We start from the raw sequence: 27932 nt of genomic DNA, 5'->3' as shown, positions 1-27932 counted from the left end.
CTTTGCACAGAAGCTATTGTCCCACAAAGGGAGGCTGGTCCAGATCTATGAGGTCTAATGTCCTCAGTGCCCTAATGACACATCTGTCATTCAGAATCCATCAGGCTTCCATCTCTTCTTCAGAAGCCTGGTTTATTGGACACTGGGTTTGTACTATTTTGCCTGGTTGAGTTCTTTTTTTTCTTTTTAGTTGACACACAATCTTACATTAACTTTAGGCGTACAACTTAGTGATTTGACAAGTTTATACATTATACTGTGTTCACAATATCATTAACTATATACTCCTTATGCTCTGCTTTTTATTCCTGTGACTTACTCATTCCACAACTGGAGGCCTGTATCTCCCAGTCCCCTTTACCCATTTTGTCCAACCTCCCACCCCCTCCGCTCTGACAACCATCAATTTGTTGTTTGTATTTATAGTTCCAATTCTGCTTTTCGTTTATTTATTTATTTTATTCCATTTATGAGTGGAATTGTATGGTATTTATCTTTTTCAGTCTGATTTATTTCACTTAGCATAATACCCTGTAGACCCATCCATGTTGTCTCAAATGGCATGATCTCATCCTTTTTTATGGCCATGTAATATTCCACATATATATATGTGTGTGTGTGTGTATATATGTGTGTGTATATGTGTGTGTGTGTGTGTATATATATATATACTTATATATACACACACACACACACACACATACAGTCACATGCACACACCATACTTTCCTTATCTGTTCATCTATTGATAGACATTTACGTTGCTTCCAAGTCTTGGCTATTGTAAATAATGCTGCAATAAACATAGGGGTGCCTGGTTCAGTTCTACTCCTGTTCTTATACTAGGCAAACTACCATATACTTTCCTCCTTTTCACTGGCTTTAGGAAAACTCGGAGTGACCTTTCAATATACAAGCTTCAAGAGCTAATAGTGTCACCCACAGAGGCAATGTACCCAGTTACAGAGTTTTAAACTCTATCCTGTTTATTATAAAACCTAAAATACCTTCTCCAGGCAAGATCCAAAATAATTGCATCCTAGTCCATAATTCTCCTTCATTCCTATAGTCAAATGTAATCTGCCAGCTTGTGCTGATGATGGAATCCATCCCCATTTGGTCAAGGTTGAGGGATAGTGAGGAAATCTTGTGCCCGTTTAATATGTACAGGCTCATTGTCCAAACCGTCCACCTCAGGCTTTGAAGTCAAATCCAGGTCTGGGGAAGGGAAAGGCTCATATCCAACCTTGTTATCTTTCCTTCGGTAGTACATGCGTGTCAGCACAGTCATTACAAAAGTCTCCAGTATGAGAAGGTGGCAATTCATCACTGCAGTGTAGAGTGAAATATAATGTAGGTTATGCTAAATGGTACAGGTGGTATCCCACTAGCAGCCCTGGCATATGAGTTCAGCAACACTTTCTCCAGTTTATCCTCAAACCCAGCCTAGAGATATTAAGTTGTCGTAAATAACGTACCAGATGAATGGTAGAGCCAGAACCAGAACTTGGCTCTCTACCTTCTGCAGTCTGAGGCTAACATTAAACCCTTTTTTGTGTGTGTTTTATCAGTATGACCTTCTGCTTCCAAACCACAGCCATTCCTCTCCCAGGAGCTAACAATTGAGCGCATGGCTTCCTGGGTCGGCCACCAGGGCTGGCCTCAAGCTTTGGGATTATAGCTCTCCTCTGTGTGGTCAGAGAAGTCACTCTCTCCTGAAAGCCTCACTAGGATTTCTGGGAGATCCATTTCTGAGTATTCTGCATAGAAACCAGGATGGCCCAACCTCTGTTCTAAGGTCCGCTCTTCCCTGGCCCTCCCTTCTCGCCCATCCCGGAATGGGAGAGGAATCCCTGTGTGCTCACCTTGAGACCTGACTTTAGAGGAAAAGGGAGGTGAACAAGCAATCTGCCCGCTGTTGGCCAAGACTGAGAAGATGGATGGCTGCAGGGCAGTCAGGATGAGGAGCACCTGTGGACCAGAGGAGAGACAAGGGCAGGCTGGGCCCGGCGGCGGTGGCACTGCGGCCAGCTGGCCCACCGCTGTGCTTGCTCTTCCACTGCACGCTCGGCTGACCTTTAGATCTGTGCAGTTGCAGAGGGTTGAAACTCACCCGAGTAAAATTTTGTGGCGTTTTGATCTTTAGGCAAATTACAATCTTGTCTTCTATCCAATATTTTATGAACGTTTGAGACAAGAAACAAGAACTGATTGGGGGTTCGTGTTTATTTCCCCATTTCAGCCACGGATACTAACAAGCACTGGATGGATGAAAAGGATGGATGGTTAGAGGAGACTATTTCCATCTGGCTCAAGTATCTGAGATCCCTGCTCCTAGAATGATGGACAATTAGCCATGAAGGTGCCCTTTGAAAAATCTCTGCCATGCCTGGGGCTGGGCAGCATGGGAAATGGGGAATTAACGTTCAGCGGGTACAGAGTTTCTGTGTGGAAGATGAAAAAGTTCTGGAAATGGATGGTGCTAATAATGATTGCACCACAATGTGAACATAATTAATGCCACTGAACTGTACACTTAAAAATGGTTAAAATGCCAAATTGTATGTTATGTATATTTTAATACAATAAGAGAAAAAAGAAAAAGAAAAAGAAAATCTCTGTCCAGAGGCTCCAGCAACACCATTTGCCTTAGTACTTGCCCTCCCTGACTGCACTTTTATGAAACGTCATCCTTTTAAAGACAGACTCAGCATGTCCCACAATAATCACAGGCAGGCTCGGCAATCATAGGGCCTTGACCCTGTGGCATGACCCTAAGTGCTTCTGGGGCCCAGATCCTTTCTGCCCTTTCAGTCCCTGACTCCATTTCAGGCTCTGCTGGCCTCTCCTTCAATTCTACCTCTCATGTGCCTGGAAATTCACATTTTGGAGGCATCCGCTTAGATCAAATGAGAATTTATGTGAAATCACTCTGTTGACTACAAAGCAGTCACTATGCCTTGGGAGTAGAAGAAGGGCCTAGCAAGGAGACAGAAATAATGGGGAGAGAAGGAAAACAAGATTGGATTAAAAGTCATTGTATTTATGGGCGCCTGGGTGGCTCAGTCAGTTAAATGTCCGACTTTGGCTCAGGTCATGATCTCACAGTTTGTGAGTTTGAGCCCCTCGTCTGGCTCTGTGCTGACAGCTCAGAGCCTGAGCCTGCTACAGATTCTGTGTCTCCCTCTCTCTCTGTCCCCTCCCCTGCTTGTACTCTCTCTCTCTCACAAAAAAAAAAAAAATTAAAAAAATTAAAAAAATTTAAAGTCATTGTATTTGGTGGAAGTTATCTGGGCTTAAGAGAATGGAAAGTGTAAAAAGTGAACAAATGTGCTTTGCAGAGAATTTTCAGAAGAGGTGTGAAGGTGAAGAGACAATGTAATGAGAAGGAGGGTAGATTTGGGAGTCAGATCTAAGTTTAAATTTTAGCCCCATACATATGTGCCTTGGAGGAAGCCCAATAATATCTCTGGGTCGCAGTTTCCTCCTTTGTAAAATAGAAATAATAATGACTCCAAAGATTGTTGTGCAAATTCAAATGTAATGTATGAAAAGTGCCTAGCATGTGGTGTAGGTAGTTCATAACTATGATAATGCTGAAGCTAGTGGTGGTGGTGGGATACAGAGTTTTAGGAAGTATTGGGTAGAAAAGAAAAGAAAAAAGAAAAAGTAGAAGAATTCAAGGTTGGTAATACATCTGTTACAAGTTGAAATGGGTCCCCTAAAATGATATGTTGAAGTCCTAACCCCCAGGGCCTCAGAATATGATCTTATTTGGAAAGAGCATCATTGTTCTGGTGTAGTTAGATGCCATCAGTTAAGATGAGGACGTGCTGGAGTAGGGTGGGTCCTTATTCCAATATACTGTTGTCTTTCGAAGAAGAGGAAAAGAGACACAAGACCCTGACACATGCCATGTCATAACGGAGGCAAAATCAGTGATGCAGCTGCAAGCCGGGGATTGCTGGCAAAGCACCAGAAGTTAGGAGGCGTCAAGGAAGAATTCTCCCTTGTAGATTTCAGAGGGAACGTGGCCTGGCTGACACCTTGATTTTGGACTTCTAGCATCCAGAACTATGAGACAATACATTTCTGTTGTTTTAAGCCACTCTGTTTGTGATATTTTGTTAGGGCAGCGCTAGGAAACTATTACAGCACAGGAAAAGCAAAAACTGCGAAGGAGCAGGGATCCTTTTCCAGGTCTCACCGGAAACCTAGGCTTAACAAGATTCTCGGACCCGCTCTTTGCCTTTATTAGTCTCACCTCCTAACCCCAATTCTAGTTACCTGGAACAGAACAAATTTGCCTCCTATATTCTGCTCGCCCAAGTGCAGCTTGGCTTGACGGAAAAGGATGGCCAGGGACCAGAGGGCCAGCAGGGTGGACACACCGAGGAGAGTGTTGATCCACAGAGCTACGCTCTCCTCAGAAATCTGGTGGCAGATCAGAAAGTAGTCAGTGAGGAAGGCAAGTCCTTTTCTCCTTCTATTTCTCCTCTTCCATGGTGGGAAAGGTAATAAAAAATAAATAAAAAGCCCCAAAGCCTTGGCCTATTCCACTCTCCTCTCCCCACCAGAGTCCAAGCCTCTACCTTTTCTGTGGCCACACTGTTGCCGGGACTACCCTGTTTGTGGAGCCCTGGATCAGGGGATGTTGGCTCCAACTATTCCTTTTAGAGCTCAGAGGAACTGAGTCTTAGAGTTTGCTGCCCCTTACTCCTGGCTTACATCTGCTGGGTCATAGATGCCATCAGGGATGAGAAACAGGCCCGCCAGGCTCAGTGTTATCTTGAAGAAGGCATACTGGAATGGGCCCAACATCAGCAGCTGAAGCTTCTTCCTAAAGGAAGAAGAGGGTTGGGAACATGAACCCATAAAGTGTCCACCTCAAGAAGACCTTCCAGCTCCCTCACTGGGATCCTGGGCTGAAGCTTGTCTGTCATAATAGACACCAAAATGGCTAAATGGATGGGGACGTAGGAAGAAGCCAGAATGTCGAGAGCATTGGGAACCTTCTTCTTGCCTCCCACTCATCTGACCAGAATGCTGCCCTTTGAGCAAGGACTATCAGAAAGTTGACCCCAACCTCTTTAACCAAAATGGGCATAAGAGACAAGTAAGTAGCCCAAAGTCCAGTGTGATAAAGTGTGTGGGCAGCAGTGAGCCTAAGTGATGGAAATTGGAGTTCTCCTTCCTCTGCTTCCCTCACCCCTGGGTGGGTGCCTAATGTGTGGGTGCTGGCTGCGGGATGCCCGCCCTTTCGCCACTGGCTCTGTCCCATACAAACCTGATTCCAAGAGGCTTGAAGCAGGGCTGAGGGAGCCACAGAGACTCTTGTGAGAGTGAAGAGAGAGGCTAACCTGTTCCTCAGTTCTGCCTCTCCCTCCCACCTTACCTGGTGAGCATGAGTGGGGGGCAGCAGGGGCAGCAGCAGCAGCAGGGGCCAGTGTGGACCATCATCGGAGTGTCCTTCAGTGTCCTTATTACTGCCTCCTTCCCACCAAAGCCTTCCACCATGACCAGCATCAGCAGGTAAAAGCATACTGAGTAAAACCTGGAGTGGGAGTAGAGGTGAGCTTCACAGAGGGGGAGGTGGCCAGGAAAGGGGATACCCCTTTGTTGCCAAAGACATATAGACTGCAAAGGGTGAAGGAGAGGTGGGGCTCACTGAGGGGGTCCAGTAGGGACCAGGCATTTGGAATGTGTGAGCCAGCAAGAGGAAGAGGACAGGGTCCAGGGGCTGAGGAAGAGGGGAATTTGAGCCTATGTGAACAAAATGGTGACTGAAGATGAAGAGAACCAGAAGTTCAAGAGACCCGGATTAGCACAAGTTGAAAGGGGCTAGACTCATGATCAATTGATTTTCAGGGATTTATGGAAAGGATAGGGGATAAAAGAAGATGCAGACTCTGGAGTCCTGGGTGAGTGGGGAGCAAAAGGGTACCCACCTCAGAGCTGGGGGTGGGGCAGGACACTCACGAAGTTATGGCCATTTCTACAAGCATGAGGGAACGAGGGATCCAGAGACCAAAACAGCAGAACACAGACACGACCTGCTTGAAGACAAGCAAGAAGCTGGTTGGGGCAAGAAGGGAGTCTTTGTGCTCACCCTCTCAAATTTTTGTGGCAAAAGCTCAAGGAAGCAAAACCCGAACACATGAGGCAGCATTACTTAAAAGTGGCCATCTGGAAGAACAATCAAATCAACTAATTTTTCTTTTTAATTTAGTAGTCAGTTCCTTCTGTATCTAGGGTTAGAGACAGCTGGTCACTGTAAGTCAAAATGTCATTTTGAAGACTATCTCATCCCATATCCCCGGAGTAGGAGTAGGCGAGTTCATCCTTGGGAGGAACTGGATCAAGATCCAGCCCTTCCTGTTCAATGCCACGTGTTACTAGAGCATCTCTGATGACTTGAGATGGCCCAGGCAGGTGTCATCTGCTAGAAAAGGACCTCAAGGGCTCCATTCTCCGCTCCAGACACACACAGACCTTACCACAAGGAAACGGAAGTCTAATCTTATGGCCTAGGAACAAGTCAGAGACCTACACAATGGCTATCAGAGTGGGTTATAAAGGTCTATAATGCAAGGATAGAGTTGAGTTGTCCCCATGGGAAAGAAAATTCTTTGCCTCCCTCCCGTCTGAGGAACCACTGCTTGCCTGTGTAGGAAGGAAGCTTGCTTTTAACAATGATACTGTGGTGGGGAGGTAGTGAGTGGGGCTGCTGGTGGGGTGAGCAGTTTCTCTAGCTGTCTCTGAGAATTCAAAGAACTCAAGAATTCAAGCTGTGTCCCACTGCCTGTTGACCCAGGCGGGGTGTCCTGACTGCAAATGGAGATCGCATTACAAACCCCCATCCTAAGTGGGTAGAGGGAGGCAACCCTTTGCTGGCTTGAAATGCTGAGTTTAGAGGAATTCGCAGAACGGTTCCTGTCTCTTGTTTAGTCCCTCCCAAAGGGCAGCTACAAGGCCCTCACCGTGGGTGCAGAGCTGCTCCAGAGCAAAGTCCTCCTCTTGATGGGGCAACGGGTGTTCTTGTACAGGTAGACAGCATCCTCCACAAAGATGGTGACCGAGCCCAGGGCAAGCAGAGTCATAATGACTGTGAGGGCAATTTCTGCAGGGCCCAAGGCTAAAGTAGAAAGAGAAGGCAGACTCTTGTTAACTAAAGACCAGGGATGAGGGGCAGAAGGTGTGGGCTTTCTCACTTGGATCTAAATTGCTTTACCATATCTGGAATTATCTGGTCTAGGCTTCCGCCCATGCAGAAGAATGGCATTTTCTTAGACCTGAGCATGTAGCTAAAAAGTAGTCATTCTTCTGAATGGATGGGAGACCAGACCAGATGATTCTAGGTATGGTAAGGCTTACCTCAACCAGGATATAGACACCAAACAAGTTTTTACATAACGAGCAAAAATTTTGAATTAGGAGGTTGGCAGGGCCTATTCAACTTTACTACTTCCAGTAAACGGTGTCATGTTAGCAAACATGGACCAATTAACATTATAATTAAAGCAGAATGTAATGAATGGTATATACTTTAGAGCCGTTTAAATTTGACTTCAAAATTATGTCACGAAACTGGGACGTTAGGATGGGAATTTAACAAAAGAGAAACGGATACAAGTAAAGACTCCAAGGACATTTGGCTCATGTTGGCCTCATAATTAGTCTTCAATGTGGTCCAGTAGCTCTCTTTAGTGTTTCTTGCAGTCATTTGAGGCGTTGTTAAAAATTAGATGTCTGGGTCCCACCCTCAGAGATGCTGCTTTAATAGATCTGGGATGGACCCAGAAATCTGCATTTTCAACAAGCTCACCTGGTAATGGTCAGAGGATAGCAAACATTTTGAAAAATACTGGTGAAACTCCTCCGGCTTCACTTTTGCTAACAGGAAAAACCATTATCAGCACGATACGTGCTTCTGACTACGTGATTCATCTGTGCAACAATTAGTTTTAAAAAAAGGGTTCTGTGTTTTGGTGACTAAGCCTTGACCCTCATTTATCTTAAGTCTCTTCCCTAGTTGGTTGACCCTCTTTCCCACCACCTGTCTTGATGAGAGGAAGAAGGGGGAAAAGAAGACTGCCAGAGCCCAGTCTGTTGTCCCAGTGCATTGGGAGTAAAGTAGGAGGAAGACATTGGCTGGTTCACCCTACGTTTTGATGACTGAGGTCAGCTCAGAGAGATGAAACCAAAGCAGGGAGGAAGGAGGCCACACCACAGTAAAAGCTTGAGTCGTCATCTGGATCAGCCATGCCTGGTGCCACCACAAGGAGCAACCAGGACAAGGATGAATCTGTCAAAAAATACCACGCCGATCCTGGTTGCTCTTATTTTAGGGCACACATTTTTCTCTCTGTTGCTTTATCCAGAAGAGGCCCTTCACCTCTGACCACAGTTAGGTCGAATGACCAATCCAGAGGACCTGCATGGGGGAGGTGGCCCTTAGACTCTAGCTCCCAAGCTGGACTTGTAAAGTCAGTAGTAAACTTTTTCTATCACAGGCCATAAAAGACAGGGTTTTGCTATTTTTCTGTCCTCCTACCCAGCCCTTCCTCCACCCACCTCCGCTTAGTCAGGATACTAAGTGACTCAACTACTGGCTTGACTTTGCTGTTACTGTTTAGCTCTGCTGCCTCTTCCTCAGTTATCTCTCTGGATACTGTTCCAGAAGGCCCTGCAAGGTTTGGACATTAAAAAACTCGTTGCAGTCCTTTACTAAAAAGACTTTACCTTCTCCTCTTCAAAACTTTTAAAATATAAACATCAGAGGATTTTTAAATATGATTTTACCCTTTACAACAAAAACGAGTACTTCAAACACTCATGGAGATACCCATTAAGTCTGTCATATATCATGATAATTCTAGATAGATTAAAGGGATGTCTTTAAAAATCAAACAGGATTGGGAATGCAAGCTGGTGCAACCACTCTGGAAAACAGTATGGAGGTTCCTCAAAAAACTAAAAATGGAAATACCCTATGACCCAGCAATTGCACTACTAGGCATTTATCCACGGGATACAGGTGTGCTGTTTCGAAGGGACACATGCACCCCCATATTTATAGCAACACTATCAACAATAGTCAAAGTATGGAAAGAGCCCAAGTGTCCATCGATGGATGAATGGATAAAGAAGATGTGCTATATATACATACAATGGAGTATTACTCGGCAATCAAAAAGAATGAAATCTTGCCATTTGCAACAACGTGAGTGGAACTGAAGGGTATTATGCTAAGTGAAATGAGTCAGAGAAAGACAAAAATCATATAACTTCACTCATATAAGGACTTTAAGAGACAAAACAGATGAACATAAGGGAAGGGAAACAAAAATAGTATAAAAACAGGGAGGGGGGGGGCGCCTGGGTGGCGCAGTCGGTTAAGCGTCCGACTTCAGCCAGGTCACGATCTCGCGGTGAGTTCGAGCCCCGCGTCAGGCTCTGGGCTGATGGCTCGGAGCCTGGAGCCTGTTTCCGATTCTGTGTCTCCCTCTCTCTCTGCCCCTCCCCCATTCATGCTCTGTCTCTCTCTGTCCCAAAAATAAATAAAAAACGTTGAAAAAAAAAAAAAACAGGGAGGGGGACAAAACATAAGAGACTCTTAAATATGGAGAATAAACTGAGGGTTACTGGAGGGGTAGTGGGAGGGGAGATGGGCTAAATGGGTAAGGGGCACTAAGGAATCTACTCCTGAAATCATTGTTGCACTATATGCTAACTAATTTGAATGTAAGTTAAAAAAAAAAAGAAAGAAAGAAAAAAAATCAAACTGGAAAAATTGAGAGAAAAAAAAGAGAGAGAATTGTATTTTCATGAAGATTTTGGAGAGGAAAAACCTTCTTAAGCTTAGGAGTAATCTGAGAAATCGCAAAGAGAATGATGGTCAAATTTAATATAAAGTGTGTAAACTTCTTTCTAAGTGTTTAAAAGAAATAGACAGCAAACGGACTGAGGGAAAAAGCTTTTTAATAAATGTGTACTCAAGTTTAAGATCTTTATTAGATAAAGAGAACTGATAACAAAAACAGGACACTTGCAAATAAATGGAAAAAGATATTAACACAGTTCAGGGCATGTGGGAAAATAGTCAATCTGCTTAGTCATCAGATAAGAGCAAAATAACTGTGATATATTATTTTTGTTCCATTAAAAGATAATGTTTATAATATATTGACTAATAGCCCCAAGTTATAAACAACTCAAGTGCCCAACAATATTGGAATTATTAAATAAAGTACCTAAATGAATATTAATTATCGAGATCTGAAAAATTTGTGCCATAAAAAAAATCTTTGTAAAGAATATGTAATAATTCTTGAGAAGAGTAATAACTTACTAACACTCAAAAAAACAAAAAAAAATGCATTAACAGACCCCACATATATGGTTATCTGATTTACGACAAAATTTCCACTACAATTCATGGGGAAAAGAGTGGTTTTTTTTTTTTGAGAAAGAGTTCTGGGTTATCTGGATATCCTTTGGGGGATAAAAAAGAACATTGGCTGCTCCCTCATATCATACAAAAACACCTAAATGTGATAGTTAAAACAATAAATTTTTTAGAGGAAAACAGAGACGTATATCTTCATGACTTTGAGCTAGGCAAAGATCTTTTAAAATAGGACACAAAAGCACTACCCATAAGTTTAAAAATTGATAAATTGGACTTTCTTAAAATTAAAAATTTTCATTTGTCGAAAGAAACCATTAAGAGAATGAAAAGACAATCTCAGACTGAGAGAAGGTACTTGCAATACAGATATCCAACAAAAGACTTGTATCTGTAATATATAAAGAATTCCTATCAGTAAGAACAAGACAACACAATGTTTTTAAATGAAGAAAAGAGGGGCGCGCCTGGGTGGCTCAGTCGGTTGAGCATCTGACTTCCGCTCAGGTCATGATCTCGCGGTTCGTGAGTTCGAGCCCCGCATCGGGCTCTGTGCTGACGGCTCGGAGCCTGGAGCCTGCTTTGGATTCTGTGTCTCCCTGTCTCTGCCCCTCCCCCGCTCATGCTCTGTCTCTCTCCTTAAAAAATAAATAAAAACATTAAAAAAAAAAAATAAATGAAGAAAAGAAAAAAGACCTAAACAGTTACTTCACGAAAAAAAAGTACCTCAACGTTTGAGAAGCATAAAAGGCGCTAAATGTCAACAGTCATCAGGGTAATACAAATGCGAGATGCCATTATATACCCACCAACAGGGCTAAAATTAAAAGGACTCATGATTCCAAGTGCTGATGAGGATAAGGAAAAAATGGAACTCTCATATATTTCAGCTGGGAGTGGCACAATGACTTTGGAAAGCAGTTGGTAGTATGCCTTTAAGCTAAACCTACCCTATGACACAGAAATTCCACTTCTGGACACCTATTCAATAGAAATGAGTGCTTAAAATCACCAGAAGAATGCTCAGAGCAGCATTATTCATAATGGCCCAAACTGGAAATAGCTCATATTGATTCAACAAGAATACAAATAAATACAGTTGATCCTTGAACAATGCACAGTTGAAAATCTGCGTATAATTTTTGTCTTCCCCAAAACTTAACTACTAATAGCCTACAGTTGACCAGAAGCCTTACTGATAACATAGTTAATTAACACTTATTTTGTATGTTATGTGTATTATATTCTGTATTCTTACAATAAAGTAACCTAGAGAAAAGAAAATGTTATGAAGAAAATCATAAGGAAGAAAAAATATATATGCACTACTATACATATATTTATTGAAAAAAATCCTCATAAGGGCGCCCAGGTGGCTCAGTTGGTTAAGCATCCTACTCTTGGTTTCGGCTCAGGTCATGATCTCATGGTTCCTAAGTTTGAGCCCCACATCGGGCTCTGTGCTGACAGTGCAGGGCCTGCTTGGGATTCTCTCTCTCTCTTTCTCTCTCTCCCTCCCTCCCTCTTTACCCCTCCCTGGCTCTCTCTCTCTCTCTCTCTCAAAATAAATAAACTGAAAAAAAAAATCCTTGTGTTAAGTGCACCCATGCAGTTCAAACTCATGTTGTTCAAAGGTCAATTGCAAATTGTGATACATTCCCATAATAGAATATCACACAGCAATTAAAAAGAATAAACTGATACAGGCAACAGAATGGATCAATCTTATTTTTTTTTTAACGTTTATTTAGTTTTGAGATAGAGAGAGACAGAGCATGAATGGGGGAGGGTCAGAGAGAGGGAGACACAGAATCTGAAACAGGCTCCAGGCTCCAGGCTCCGAGCTCCGAGCTGTCAGCACAGAGCCCGACGCGGGGCTCGAACTCACGGACCGTGAGATCATTACCTGAGACGAAGTCTGCCGCCCAAACGACTGAGCCACCCAGGCGCCCCCAGAATGGATCAATCTTAAAAACATAATGGTGAGGGAAGGAAGCCAGACACAAGAGTACATACTGTTTGGTAAACTGTCTGTTTATATAAATTGAGGAATAGGGAAAAATGATCCATAGAGGAGGTAGAGTTTAGAATAGTGGTCTCAGGCGGGCGCCTGGATGGCTCAGTCGGTTGTGTCCAACTTCAGCTCAGGTCATGATCTCGCCGTTCCTGAGTTCTAACCCTGCATTGGGCTCTGTGCTGACAGCTCAGACCCTGAGCCTACTTTGGATTCTGTGTCTCCCTCTCTCTCTGCCCCTCCCCAACTAGTGCTCTGTCTCTCTCTCTCAAAGATAAAAACATTTTTAAAAAATTAAAAAAAAAAAAAAGAATAGTAGTATTAGAAGGCATATGAACTAAGGAGGGAGCACGAAAGACCCTACTGGATGCTGGAAGGTTCCATTTTCTTGACCAAGATGCTGGTTTCACAGATTTACACATAAGTAAAAATGCATCATATTACATACTTGAGATCATTATCCTTTACTATATGTAACTTATACCTAAAAAAATCTTATGTCAGCAAAGAAGATTGCAAAATTAGCCCAGTAAAATTATAACCATGTTTGGGGAGAGAAAGGTAGAAAAGAGTTGGAAGAAAGAGTGGGGCACTAATATCTTTATCTCACAAAATGGAAAATCAAGAAATACTGCCCTGGTTGGCAGAATAAGAAATAAACTAAATGGATAGTAAATCTAGAAAGATAACCAACCAAAAATATTAAGATAATTGTATGGAGAGAATGGGAGAAGGTCCGTGCTGTGTGTGCTAAAGCCTTATGTATCGTAGAGGCAGCCACAGTTGATGCCCAAAATTGATCCTCCGGGAAACAATGGTGTGCACATATGGGTGATCGGAAGGTAACTATCAGAAGAACCATTAGCTGAAAAAGGAGGAAGACTAGAAATGAGAATGGATAGAGCAGAGGACTGATTGATTTGCATTAGTAGCGCTTGTGTATTATTAGAAATTTTAACCATGTTCACATACTACATTGATAAAATAAAAACATTAAAAAATCATTTCACAGAAAAATGCCTAGAAATATTAAAAGAAAATATTAAATATGCTGTCTTTGGGTGACAAGAATAGGTGAATTTTCCTTTCTTTTCTATCGTTTTCAATTATTCAATAACAAATCTGTATTTTATAACAAAACTATGTTTTTTTAAAAGGGCACATTTTGTCAAATATATAATAATGTGAAAAAACTCATATGATGTCATGCTTCTAAAAACAGGACATAAGATTGGAGGTATGGCATGATTTCAACTAATGCTAAATAAAAGCATGGAAAAAGGAACTAACACTGGGGGGGCCTGGGTGGTGCAGCTGGTTAAGCGGCCAACTTTGGCTCAGGTCATGACCTCACTGTTCCTCCAGCCCCATGTGGGGCTCCGTGCTGACAGCTCCAACAGAGCCTGGAGCCTTCTTTGGATTCTGTGTCTCCCTCTCTCTCTTTCCTTCCCCCGCTTGTGATCTCTCTATCTCTTTCACAAAAATAAATAAAACATTTAAAAAAGGGGGGGGGGGAACTAACACCAACGTATTTGCAGTGCCTGTCTCTTGAGTGCCAGGAGTATAGATGGCTCTTCCTCCTTCTACTTTTCTGGATTTTCAGATTTACTGAATCTGAATTATTTTTTACAACGGAAATATTTATGTTAAAAAAAAAATACTCACAAAAGATAAAGTCCAGATAGGCAGATACCAAAATTAATTCAGTAGATTTCTAAAAACTCAGGTCCGTTGTTGGAAAGGTAAGTCACTTCTGGAGGTCGCTCAGGGCCTGACTTCCTCACCCCTCCTTGACCTTGTCCTCACCAGCTCAGGGAGAGCCCTTTCAAAAGCCATTCAAGGCCAAAGCCCTTCCCAGTCTTCACTGTCTTCTTCTTCTTCTTCTTTTTTTTTTTTTTTTTTGTTTATTTATTTTTGAGAGACAGAGACAGAGACAGATAATAAACTAGGGAGGTGCAGAGACAAGGGGAGACACAAATTCCAAAGCAGGCTCCAGGCTCTGAACTGTCAGCACAGACCCTGAAGCAGAGCTCAAACTCAGGAATCTGGTCACGAACCATGGTCATAAATGAGACCATGACCTGAGCCGAAGTCAGCCCTTAACCACTTGAGCCACCCTGATGCACCGCCCGCCCCCCCACCACTTTTTTTTTTTTTAATTTTCCCAGTCTTAACTGTCTTGACTGCTCCCTCCTCCTTGAAAATCTGCCCCACCTTGACGCCCAGAACCACGGTCCCCTTCCTGACTTCTGTCCCTAGGTCTCGGGCACTGATCCCTCATCCTCTCCCACACCCTGTGTTTTCCAATCTCAAACATCAGCTCAACTCTTCTCTGTTTATTGAGGTTTGGGATTTCCCTACCCCTCCTTCAGCCTCCCAATAGCCATAGAAGCTGTGCCCACCTCCAGAACTTGGTAGCACTTGGTTTCTGCCCATTCAGCTTTTCTCCCTGTATTGCCAGTGGCTGGCTTCTCCTCCATGAGTTCTCCGCTCAAATGCCCCTTCTCAGCCAGCCTTCTCTGAGTGTGCTATTGTCCCCATCTGCCTCTCACGGTGAAGTTATTTACATATTTATTTACTTGCCTATTTTCTGCTGCCTTCTCCTGCGCCCCTCCCCCAACTGTGTAAACTCCAAGAAGGCAGGGACTTTGTCAAGCTTGTTTGTTCTCTGTTCCATCTCTAAGTGCCTGGAACAGCAACTGTGGCTATTTGTTGAATGAAAGAAATAACCCCATGAGAATTCCTATGGATCATCCCCTTTTTATAGCCTTTTCCAGGAAACCAGGCTTAGAGAGTCAAGCACCTTGGCCATGGTCACACAACCTGGAAGTTATGGGGCTGGGATTTCAATCCAGGGGTTTCTGGCTAGGCCCACATTGACTCTTGGTGTGTGTTCACATGACTATGGAAAGGAATGTGGAGTGCTATAAATGATCCAATGCAACCCTAAAAAGTTGTTTCAGTTTATGAAGGTGGGTTGGGGGCATATTCTGACTGTTCAGTACCCAAATGCTTTTGCAATCTCTTCTAACTGCTGGCTTCGGCACTTTATATTCTTTCTCATACTTGTGCCATCTGCAGGCTCTTGTATCCACTGCCGCAGCACAAAAGCTAAGAAAGAGAGCTCCTGCTCTCCATGAAACTCATATATCTTCTTTGAAGATCGTCCCCGATCTTATTTTTTCGCATCTTAACGGATATTATGGGACAAAAGTGTTCTATGGCCAAAGGATTTGTGGAAATGCCTTAAACAAAATTAAACCTGTTTCTTCCCATACTCAACTTTTTAATCTGATTTACACTGTTAATTTCCTACTGGAGGTTATAGAATACAGATTTTACAAAACTTATTTTTGTAGATTCTGTGTTCATGAAGCACTACTTGAGATTAGTACTCCAAGGGACACACTGTGGGAAATGCTTGTCTAACTGGCCATTTTGAATACAATTATACCTTTAGCAACTAGCAAATGTCCCACTGTCTCTGAAATAGTGAAGATTACTTTTTTTTTTTTTAATAATGAAAACAATATAAGGACATTAAAATTTTGGAAGAGTATGATCCATAATTCCAGCTAGTTCCTAACCAAAAGTTATTTTCATTTTTGCATTTTGTTTTCATGGAAGTTAAGAACACAGTCTCTGGAATCAGAGTTCAGAGAAAAATTCCACTTACTACTTGCTCTTGACCTTGGACAGGTTATTCATTCTCTCATTGACCTCTTAGCACAGCACCTGGCATGTAGTATTTGTTCAATAAAAAGTAGCTTTAAAAAACACCCTGGTTAAAGTGCATACATATTATATTACTACAATAGTATAATTTTATAGTATAATAAAATTTTATACTTTTAAAACGAACATCTCATCACAGCCTGTCAAAAATGATTTTTTATAAATTAAAATAATTTATTAAATTACAAAAATTTCAAAAATAAAGAGAATAGAGCAAACATGAATATACCCATAACCCATTTTAAAGAGTGTTACAATATTGCCAATTTTGCCTCAAAAGTTATTTTTAGAAAAAAAAAAAAAAACATTACAGATGTATCTGAAGGCCCCTGTACACACCCCCTGGATCATTTTCCCTTCTGCACCTCACCTCTCAGAGCTAACTACTGTTCTGAAATTAGTGTATATCTTTTTCATTTACGTTTTAGTTTTTCACAACGTATGTGCATATTCAACATACTATATTGCTTTGTATTTAAAAAAATCTGTATGGCGGTGCCTGCGTGGTTCAGTTGGTTAAGCTTCCCACTCTTGATCTCAGCTCAGGTCTTGATCTCAGAGTTGTGAGTTCAAGCTCTGTGTTGGGCTCCACACTGGGTGTGAAACCCACTTAATAAATTAATTAATTAATTAATTAATTAAAAATCTATATAAATGGCATCATCCTGCAAAATGCTTTTTTCCACACATTATTTTCATGATATTATTCTCATATGATAAACAAATGCTTCAATATGTACTCTTGGACATGTCTCCTTAGCACATATAGGAGAGTTCCCTTATTTTATTTATTTATTTATTTATTTATTTATTTATTTATTTTGAGAGAGAGAGAGAGAGAGAAAGAGTGAGCCAGGGAGAGGGGCAAAGGGAGATAGAATTCCAAACAGGCTCCATACTCAAGGCAGAGCCCAATGCAGGGCTTGATCCCAAGACCCTGGGATCATGACCTGAGCTGAAATCAAGAGTGGGATGCTCAACAGACTGAGCTATGCAGGTGCCCCTAGGACAGTTCCTTTATGCATACACCTAAAATCAGAATTTCTGGGCTGGAGGAGATGAGCATCTTCAGTGCTGTAGAGAGCTAATCAGTCTCCACAGTGGTTGTCCCCATTATACTCCCACCAGCGGCCCACAAGTGCTCACTGTTACCTCAAATTCATTGTAGTCAAATGACGTGCTATTGTTTAATTCAGGGCTCCTTAAATCCTAACAAAATAGAATATCTTTTTGTATATTTATTGGTCATTAGTGTTTCTTCTGCTATGAACTATCTGTTCACATATTTTACACAACTTTTATTGGGTAATTTTTCTTATACTGACTACTTATCCCTTGTTGGTTAGGGCTTGAAAATATCTTCTCCCAGTCTATGGTTTGGCTTTTAGCATTGTTTATAGTGTTTATAGTTATATAGAAGTTTGTTTGTTTGTTTATGTAGCCAATCTCCATGATCATTTGTGCTTTTTTGTGTTTTATTTAAGAAATTCTCTACTTCCAATCATAAAGATACCTTTCTGTATTTTCTTTTGTAAAAAAGTTTGCATTTTACATTTAGGTATTTAAGCTGTGTGGATTGAAGATACTTTGGAGCTATATTGCAATAGGGACAGATACATAGTCCAGGTGACTTCTTGAAGAGTCCATTCTGTCCGCTGAGGTGTGTAATGTCCTGTCATAGAGCACATTCCCCAGTGGGCTCTCTTTCTGGGCATTCTGTTCTGTTCCACTTTCCACTTGTTTGGACCCTTGCACTTACTGCCTCATGGCTTAGTCTTCTTGTAAGCCTTAATCCCTGGGAGGGCAGGTACGCTCCTTGCATTTTTTCAAAATTGTCTTGCTTTTCTTGGCCTTTCACTCTTTCACATAAATGTTTGGATCAGCCCATTAAAAAAAAAAAATCCTGTAGGGATTACAATTGCAATCATATCACAGGCATTTCAAAAACAGATTATTGGGGGCACCTGGGTGGCTCATTGGGTTAAGCATCCAACTTCGTCTCAGGTCATGATCTTACAGCTCATGAGTTTGTGCCCCCCATCAGGCTCTGTGCTGACAGCTCGGAGCCTGGAGCCTGCTTCAGATTCCGTGTCCCCCGCCTCCTCACCTGCTTGTGTTCTCTCTCTCTCTCAAAAATAAATGAATAAACATTAAAAAAACCCAGATTACTGAAAGGTTCCACAGTTCTTCCAAAATAGCTTTTTCTTAAATGGCATCGAATTTAAGGAGCAACGGTTTACTAACAGAGGAGGAAGGGTTCTTGCCACATCCTCAGTGGGTGCCTCTTCCTGGCTTCCTGACTCTTAGTGTCATGTCATCACCCTGCCCAGCTCCCCAGGTCTTTTTTTCCTTCGCTTCCCTCACGGTCTCTTTTTCCTTCGCTCACCTTGTATCGGTATTGACCAGATTGCCTGCTCTTTCTTTAGATAACCTTTGTCTTCCAAACTTCCCTTCCTTTCCCTGACACCGTTCTGACTCAGACTCTCATTCCTCATGCTGGGCTGGGGCAATAACCTCCAATTTACGCCCCTGCTTCTCAAGGCTCTTCTTCCCTGAAGTCCATCCTGATTACTGATTAATTACCTTGAAGCACTCTCTAGCCCCTCCCAGTCTAGAGCCCTCACTGGCTCCTTCTCTCCACAGGATAAAGTACAACTTCTCTGCCTGCCGCTCATCAGGCCCCACCTCACCTGTCCAGCCCTCTCAGTTGTCCTCTGCCTCCTCACCAGCAACCTGGAATCCTGCCAGATCAAGCTCCTCAGTGTGTGGAGAATCTGCCTGCTCATTCTGCCTCCACCACCACCTCAGCAGTGCCCACTGCCTGCTCTCCACTCTCCAGTTTGCTTACCCGTTCCGACATTCCACGCCCTCCCCCCGCAAACAGGCAGCTCGCAAGACTACCGGACCCAGTATGGTCTCCCTACTTTGAACATCCTTGGTGCTCCCATTCGCACATTCCGCGGCAAAGCCATGTGAGATCGATTTTTACTGTGTGAGGCAGGGTTTCTCAACCTCAGCGCTATTGACACTTTGGCCAAGACAACTCCTTGCTGTGAGGGGCTTTCCTTTGTATTCGGGGCAGCATCCTTGGCCTCTCCCCACCAGGTGCCAATAGCACCCTCTAGCTGTGGCAAATGAACTGTCTCTAGACATTGCCAGAAGTTCCCTGGGGGACAAAATTGCCTCTGGTTGACAACTGCTCATCTAAGGGAAGAGCCGCACTCTGAACAAGAGGTTCCTGGAGCCGGACGCGGCAGCTACGTACTGGCACAAACCCCACAGCAGCTGCAAAGCCTCTCTGGACACCCCGGCAGTTGTCATTTGCTCTGAAACAAGGCTGAGCTTTGTCCAAGCACATGCCCGTGTCTGCCTTCTAATCCACACTGACCACATCCTGTTGTTCGGAAAGTCTGTGCACTGAGGTGACGACATCAAGAAGGAGGCTGGGGAAAAAACAGTAAGGATTCCATAGAGACACAGACTCCTATTCATGAAAGTCTGAGAGGTGGTTAATCATGCCGTAGGAAGACAAAATAAAATATGGACGGGAGCCACATTTGCTATAACGGTGCTGGGGTCATCTGGTTGTCATATTTTAGGTGGCCAGGAAATAAATGGCTTTTCACGTTCAAAAGCGATTCAGTATAAGATCTAGTTGTCCAACACTGTCAGAGTACTTGTACAGGTTCCCCTAAGTGTTAAGAACATTATTCATAATAACCACCCCTCTAGAATGATGCAGACCCTTTCCCAAAGCGGCTCTTATACAGTCCCCTAGGGGATTTGTTGGCTCTTGCATCATTTAGGCACCATCTCGATTCCCTGGATGGCTCCGGGATTTGAAAAACGTTCCAAGGGGCGCCTGGGTGGCTCAGTCGGTTAAGCGGCCGACTTCAGCTCAGGTCACGATCTCGCCGTCTGTGAGTTCGAGCCCCGCGTCGGGTTCTGGGCTGACGGCTCAGAGCCTGGAGCCTGCTTCAGATTCTGTGTCTCTCTCTCTCTCTCTGCCCCTCCCCTGTTCATGCTCTGTCTCTCTCTGTCTCAAAAATAAATAAACGTTAAAAAAAAAAAAAGAAAAAAAAAAAAAAAAGAAAAACGTTCCAAGCCAGCGTCCCCAACTTGAATGAGCTTTGAGGTTGGAGTTTGTGGGAGGCCCAACATGCAGCTGTGTCTCCCTGGCTAGGTGGTCATGCCCTTCTTTTGGCCTATTGGCTCCTTAAGGGGTTGTTCTTCCTCAAGGCCTTAACCATGATATGTAGATACTCTCCAGGCTGGCCAGCTCAGGACCACCTGTCTTCAGCTTCCCTCAGCTGTCCCAGCTTCCTGCCGGGGTGCTCATGTCCTCCTTTTGGTTCTCTCTGGGGAGGGGCCTTGACTTACCTCTCAGAAGTTGGGCAGCAGTGGGAGCGAGAGAGAAGCAGGCAGAGGGGATGCTGAAATTAGTTTTCAGCACCTCCAGAAGATCTGCCGTGTACCTGTAGAGACACCAACCTACATTCAGAATATGAGGATTGGGGAGGTAGGGAGGGACCAGAAGGAACATCAGTTATTTGACACTCCCGCAAACACTCCTGAGTTTGGGCTGCTTGTACATTTCCCCTTGGCGCCTGATTCTTAGAGGAAATTGGCCCAGGCTAGTGTGTAAGGCAGGTGCCGCCTAGGCCAGGGGCAGGATTGGCCTAGGTGCCCAAAGGGCCCACAGTTCACTCTCTCCACTTCCACTGGGGCAGCAGTCCAGTGGCTGACAATAGAGAAAGAGCAGAGCCTCACAGAAAGAGTGGACCCTTAGCACCAGGGGTGAGTCCACAGCTGGATGGGGCTCTGTGCATGCCCTTCACATCCCCTACCTCTGAGACTTTTCTCTTCCCAGTTGAGGGACAAAACCAAGGCTCTGAAAGATCACACACTGGCCCAAACCCACAGGACCTTGGGGACAGCCAAACCATTATTAGTCTGCCTCATTCTGTGTCCTGGGAGCCAAAGGACCTAAGAGGGAGGGAGGGACAGTCCAATGAGATAGGGGCCTCCACGGCTTAGCAACTGGCTCCTGGCTCTGGGCCTGCTACCCTCACTCACCTGGGGTCAAGTTTTATCTGAGTCCTGTCTGGCTCCATCGTCTTCTCCCCCTGTCTGGCTTTCCAGCAGGCACTGAGGGGCAAGAAGGGGCAGGAAGGTGGGCGCCCTGAAGGAGGCGGCTCCCGCTGGTTCTGCTGCCTGCTGGACTCTCTCAGAGGACCTGGGCCACGTGTAGGTGGAGTGACAGAGTCTTCGTCTCTGACTCCCTTTTCTCGGGCTTTCTGTGCCGCAAATCCCTAGAACCTATCTCAGAGTTCACCCTGGAGGAATTTGATCCTTTTAACTGGCTAATTGCCCCCCCCCCCCAGTTGCTGACTCCTCCCTCTCTCTAGGTGTGGTCCTTCCTTCCTTCCTCCCTCCCACAGATCCCTTTAGCCACCCTTTGCTGCTACCAACCCTCATCCTACACCTCCTCTAAGGAGTCTTCTAGGGTGATGATAGGAGTAAAGTTCTGTATCCTCCATGCAATACTACTGGTCAGCAGCCCCCTTTCTCCCAGGACCTGTCTGGAACTCAGTCTCTGGTCCCCTAGAGATGGGAGAGTCAGGGCCAATTCCGGGACTGTGCTGTGCTGGCATTGTTGGCCTGTCAGGCAGAAGGAAGGACGAGCTGGAAAAGCCAGGCGAGGCCCATGTGGGTTTCCCAAAGCTCAGCCCAGCTCATGTTGATGATGGGTGTATTCGGCCAAACAGCAGCCCAAGATGCAGCAAAGGTACAGAGGCAGAGTTGCTGAGTTAGATTTCTGAGAAATTTTATAGATTCTGAAAAGCTGTGCCAAATGATATGTTTTCTGAACTATTGTGTTGATTAGAGAACTATGTTCTCTTCCCTCTCCAAGTAGATTTAAAAGTATTTGAATCCAAGCATAGTACCCTTAGGTTCCCGGAATAGGGTCTAATACATCCTAAGTGCTCTTTAGAGCTGCTTACATGACTGGGGAGCCTGGGTGGCTCAGTGGTTAAGCGTCTGACTTCAGCTCAGGTCATGATCTCATGGTTTGTGAGTTCGAGCCCCGCGTCGGGCTCTGTGCTGACAGCTCTGAGCCTGGAGCCTGGAGCCTGTGTGTGTGTCTCTCTCTCTGCCCCTCCCCTGCTTGCTGTCCCTCAAAAATAAATAAACTTTAAAAAAAAAAGAACCGCTTACATGACTGATGAAATAATAAAAGCACAACAACAGCAGCAGCAAACGTTTACTGAGAATTTGGGGTGCACCAGGTGCTGTAGAAAATGCAGTATGTTCCTTATCTCACTGCAACTTTGCAACCAGTCTTGTAAAGTAAGTACTGTCTTTATTCACATTTTACAGGTGAAGAAACGGAGGCTCAGAGAAGTTATGACATCAGGTTGGATGGAGAGCCATGGGAGTGTAGAGAGAGGCAGAAGGGACCTAGACTAGGAGCTCCGTTGAGGTTCAGGTAAGAAAAGGGCCCATGAGAGGGTCAAGAGAGTTGATTCCGGGATGGGGAGGAGATACAATCAGAGGAAGCAGTCAGTGATGTGGTGTGAAGAGGACACCCACTCCTGTCCCCACACACCTAAAAATATCCCCCAAGGGTCAAGCGCAGTTCTCTCCCTCTTTCGCTCTCCTCCTAAAGTACAACTCTTGGGACAGGACAGTGTAGTCTCAGGGACTCGGTTGCCTTCTGAGGTGGAGGCAAGTGCACAGCAAGGAAAACAAAGGCATTGACCTGGAGAGGGTCACTTGCCTTGGTTCCACCCTGACAAAGCCAAGAGACAGGGCTGACTCAGCTTCCTCAGCAGTTGCCACAGGAATGCTCCCTGGGTCATTCCTCTCTAGCCTGGTGAGAGGCCTTGAGCTTAATTGCCCAAAGCCCTGAACTTTAGACTTCCTTAGAGCAGATAGCAGGGTGTTGAAGATGTTCTCTGAAATTCCTTCAGGACAGAATGGTGGGAGGGGGAGGCAGGGGGAGGGGGACGAAGAACCAGAGGGGGTCAGGAAGGGATGGCAGCCAAGACTGACACCGCGTTTATGCAGCTAAGCAGCAGGGACTGGGAGGCTCAGGGGAGACTGGTTAATTCTTAGGTCCGATGACGAGGGAGGGAGGAATGGCAGGGTGTTGGTGAGAGGGAGGGCTTTCACTCTGAGTGGGTACTTCTGCCCCACCCAGAATCCCTAGGTGGCTGTCTATGCAGTGTGACCCACGGATAGTCCAGGGCAATGACGTCCTGACTCAAGGCCAGCCCACCCCTAGCTAAGATATGGCAAGAGGAGAGCTGGACCTGCCAGTCACGTTCTTCCCTTGCTAATTTCGGACTGCTGGCTGTCACACCCTGAATTTTAGACCCAAGAAGAATGACTCACTCTTCTTCTTCTTCTTCTTTTTTTTTTTTTTTTTTTTTTTTTTTTGCTTAAATAGTCTCACAAAATTGCATGATTATATGATGGGACACACCTATCACTTCAATGTTGGTTCTCTTGGTGTAAGGATCATTTTTGAAAAATCATAGTATAAAAACCCCATAAATTTCATCAGTTTTCCTCAGGGGTCCTCAATCATTTGATATTTAAAGGCCATTGTCTCTTTTTAAAAAAAAATTTCTTGAGGTAAAATTCACATAACATAAAATTCACCAGTTTAGTCATTATAAAGTATAAAATCCAGTGTTTTTTAAAAGAATTTTTAACATTTATATATTTTTGAGAGAAAGAGAGAGACAGAGTGTGAGCAGGGGAGGGGCAGAGAGACGGAAACACAGAATCTGAAGCAGGCTCCAGGCTCTGAGCAAGTGTTCAGCACAGAGCCTGACTTGAGGCTTGAACTCATGAACACGAGATCATGACCTGAGCTGAAGTCAGATGCTTAACCAACTGACCCACCCAGGTGCCCCTAATTCAGTGGTTTTTTAGTGTATTTATAATGTTGTGCAACTATCACCATTACTCTAATTGCAGAAAATTTCCATCAGCCCAAAAAGAAACCTCCTACTTCCCAATTCTTCCTTCTTCCCATCCCCTGGCAACCACTAATCTACTTCCTCTCTCTATGGATTTGCCTATTCTGGCAAATAGGCAATTCTGGCAAATGATTCTACTAAATAGAATCATATGGGGGCTCCTGGGTGGCTCAGTTGGTTGAGCGTCTGACTCTTGATTTTGGCTTGAGTCATAATTCCAGGGTTGTGGGATCGAACCCCATGTTGGACACTGAGCATGGAGCCTGCTTGAGACTCTCTCTCTCTCTCTCTCTCTCTCTCTCTCTCTTTCTCTCTGCCCCTTTCTCCCACTCATGCTCTGTCTCTCTAAAAATAAAAGATATAATCATACAATTTGGCGTTTTATGCCTGACTTTTTTCATGGGACATGTTTTCAAGGTTCATCCATGTTGCAGCAGGTACCAGTTCTCTGCTCCTTCTTATGGTTGAATAATATTCCATTGGGTGGACATACCTTATTTAGTTTACCCATTCATCAGTGAATGGGCATTTGGGTTATTTCCATTTTTTGGCTATGAATAATGCTGCTACTTTCCTGAACTCATTTATTAGCTCTGATATTGTATATGTGTGTGCGTGCATGTGTGTGTGTGTGTGTGTTCTTTAAGGTTTCCTATATACAAAATTGTGTTTGCAAATAGAGATTTTGGAGATTTGCAGTGTAGATGCCCTTTCTTTCTTTCTTTCTTTCCCTCCCTCTCTCCCTCTCTTCCTTCCTTCCTTCCTTCCTTCCTTCCTTCCCTCCCTAGTTGCTCTAACTACAAATTCCAGTACAATGTTAAATAAAAGTGGCAAAAACAAGCATCCCTGTCTTGTTCCTGATCTTATAAGGAAAGCTTTCAGTCTTTCATCATTAAGTGTAATGTTAGCTGTGGGTTTTTCATAAATGCCCTTTATTTGAGAAACATCCTTTCTATTCCTAGGCTGTGGAGTGTTTTAATCATGGAATGGTATTGGATTTTGCCAAATGCCTTTTCTTCATTAAGATGACCATATATATTTTTTCCTTCATTCTGTTAATGTGGTGTAGTACGCTGATTTATGTGTGTTGGACCGCTCTTGGGTTCCTGGAATAAATCCCACTTGGTCATGGTGTATAATCTTTTAATATGCTTCTGGATTCAGTTTGCTAGTATTTCACCAAAGATTTTTGCATCCATATTGATAAAGGATATTAGTCTGTAGGGGATTTTTTGTGATGTCTTCAGCTGGCTTTGGTGTCATGGTAATATTGACATCACAGAATGAGGTAGGAAGGTGTTCCTTTCTCTTCTGTTTCTTGGAAGAGTTTGAGGAGGATTGGTGTTCATTTTTTAATGTCATATAGAATTTACTAGTGAAGCTATCAGCCATTCTTTTTTTTGAAGAGCCTACTAGGCTGTCAACCTTGTTGATTTTCCCTTTCTGAACTTTTAGCTATTTTAGACTAGCTCCTTATTGATTGATGACCTTTTGGGTGATTTAAATGATGTTCCAATATCACTTATATCAGTATAAAACTCTGCTTTTTTTTTTGCAAGATTTTAAGTGTTACTTGGTAGTAAATTGGCATTGTACTTGCATTGTTTTGCATTACAGTTGAAACGGAAAAGGAAGATGCTAGTTTTTTAAGTTTATTTATTTTGAGAGAGAGACAAAGCAAAGGAAGGGGCAGAGAGAAAGGGAGAGAGAGAATCCCAAGCAGGCTCAGCACTGCCAGTATAGAGCCCGACATGGGGTTAGAATCCATGAACTGTGAGATCACAACCTGAGCTGAAGTCAAGAGCTGGACGCTTAACCAACTGAGCCACACAGGCACCCCAGAAGATGCTAGTTTTAATGAAAGGTGATGTTTGAGGGAGGCCTCATTTCTTATTCATCATTTAATACTTTTGCATTTATTTGTTGTTTACTACATAGCATCATAAATTTAGGGATTCAGATAATGACAACTAAGTATGCAAGAAGCAGGGGCACCTGGGTGACTCAGTTGGTTAAGCGACTGACTCTTGGTTTCAGCTCAGGTCATGATCTCAGGGTTCCTGAGCTTGAGCCCTGCGTCAGGCTCCATGCTGGGCACCTGCTTGGGATTCTCTCTCTCCCTCCTTCTCTGTCCCTCCCTGTTCAAACTCTCTCTCTCAAAATAAATAAATTTTTAAAAAATGCAAAAAAACCCCTCCAAACCCTGGATTCTAAAACTACAAACATCAAAATATATGGTGCTAAATTCAATAAATAGATAAAACAAAAAATTTGCAAATGGACTTTAGAGATTAGCATGCACGATGTTCATTAGGGAATAATTTTAGGATCAATGCCTGTAAAAACAAAGGAAAGGAAACAGGACTGAGCAGAGGAGAAGTCAGCCTGTGTTAAGAGCCCAACAATATCCTTAGCCAAGGTATAGGTCACACAGGGGCTGGATGGCCCTTCAGAATGGTTGTGCACGGAGAGTAGTTGTGCACTGAGAAAAGTGTGTGGGCCTTTATACTGTATATTGCTCACTCCTTGGATGCAAACTGCTATGGAAGGAGGCAGAACCTTGGGTGAGGTCACTTTCTCTAGGGGAGGCACTCCCCAAAGCTGAGTCTGTCTTCTAGCAGCTGGGGGATAAGTTCTTCATTCCTGAGGGTGTCTGGAAGGCACCTCCCAGTGCTGCCCACAGATCATAGTATATATGAAAAATTTAGAATCTGATGTAAGAGAGAAAAGAAAGCTTACTCAAAACTACTGCTGGAATAATCGATTATAATGATATGAGAAAAATACACTTCAGGCCTTTACCTTCTATTTTATCCTTACATTAGTTTCAGATTAAAGAATTAAATGGAAGAGAACACAAGAAATACAGCTAAATATTCATCAGACAGGAGAGGGGAAAAGTAAGGTAAAATAATGCTAAGGAAATGATAAATAGATTTGATTACATAAAAACAACACAAGGGGGTACGTGGGTGGCTCAGTCAGACTCTTGATCTCAGCTCAGGTCTTGATCTCAGGGTCGTGAGTTCAAGCCCTGCATTGGGCTCCACGCTAGGCATGAAGCCTACCTAAAAAAAAAGAGAGAGAGAGAAACCACAAAAACTTTATGTGAAAAATTACACACACAATTAAAAGGCAAACAACAAACTGGGAATATATTTGCAATAAATACAGTCAAATTTTTTTTTATGTGAAAGAGCTCCTGTAAATCAGGAAGAAAAAGCCAATGCTTCCACCAAAGACAAAATGAACACCTGTTAGGATGGATATTATTTAAAAAAAACAAAAAACAAAAAAATGTTAGCAAGGACGTGGAGAAATTGGAACCTTGTGCATTGTTGGTGAGAATGTAAAATGGTACAGCTGCTGTGGAAAATCCTCTGGCAGCCCCTCAAAATATGAAACATACGACTACATATGATCCAGAAATTCTGCTTCTGGATATGTACTCAAAAGGATGGGAAACAGGGACTTGAGTAGATATTTGCACCCCCACGTTCATAGCAGCATTATTCACAACAGCTCAGAGGTGGAAACAACCTAAATGCCATCAACAGGTGAACAAGACAAACCAAATGTGGCAAATACATACAATGAAATATTATTCAGCCTGGAAAAGGAAGGGAATTCTGACACCTGCTGCAACATACCAACTTTCAGGACGGCTAAAGGCCAATGATGAACCTTGAGGACACGATGCTGAGTGGAAAAAGCCAGACATAAGAGGACAGGTATTGTGTGATTCCACTTATATGAGGGACCAACAATAGTCAAATACAGAGAC

General features: G+C 43.5%; 1 protein-coding gene across 1 annotated transcript; it reads right to left on the bottom strand.

Moving 5' to 3' along the window:
- Positions 1 to 860: 860 nt before the first annotated feature.
- Positions 861 to 21271, bottom strand: SLC51A (solute carrier family 51 subunit alpha). Its single transcript, XM_049629184.1, has 9 exons — positions 21234 to 21271; positions 20538 to 20632; positions 6981 to 7135; positions 5980 to 6053; positions 5396 to 5554; positions 4729 to 4840; positions 4288 to 4434; positions 1866 to 1971; positions 861 to 1329 (listed from the first exon to the last, which is right to left on the bottom strand). Exons 1-9 carry the CDS (start codon positions 21269 to 21271, stop codon positions 1121 to 1123), a joined length of 1095 nt encoding a protein of 364 aa, XP_049485141.1. The 3' UTR covers positions 861 to 1120.
- Positions 21272 to 27932: the final 6661 nt, after the last annotated feature.

This window comes from Panthera uncia, chromosome C2 (assembly GCF_023721935.1).
Source record: "Panthera uncia isolate 11264 chromosome C2, Puncia_PCG_1.0, whole genome shotgun sequence".
In the NCBI taxonomy this organism is placed as follows: Eukaryota; Metazoa; Chordata; class Mammalia; order Carnivora; family Felidae; genus Panthera; species Panthera uncia.
The sequence above is the reverse complement of the archived record's forward strand: the minus strand, read 5'-3'. Positions and strand labels throughout refer to the sequence as shown.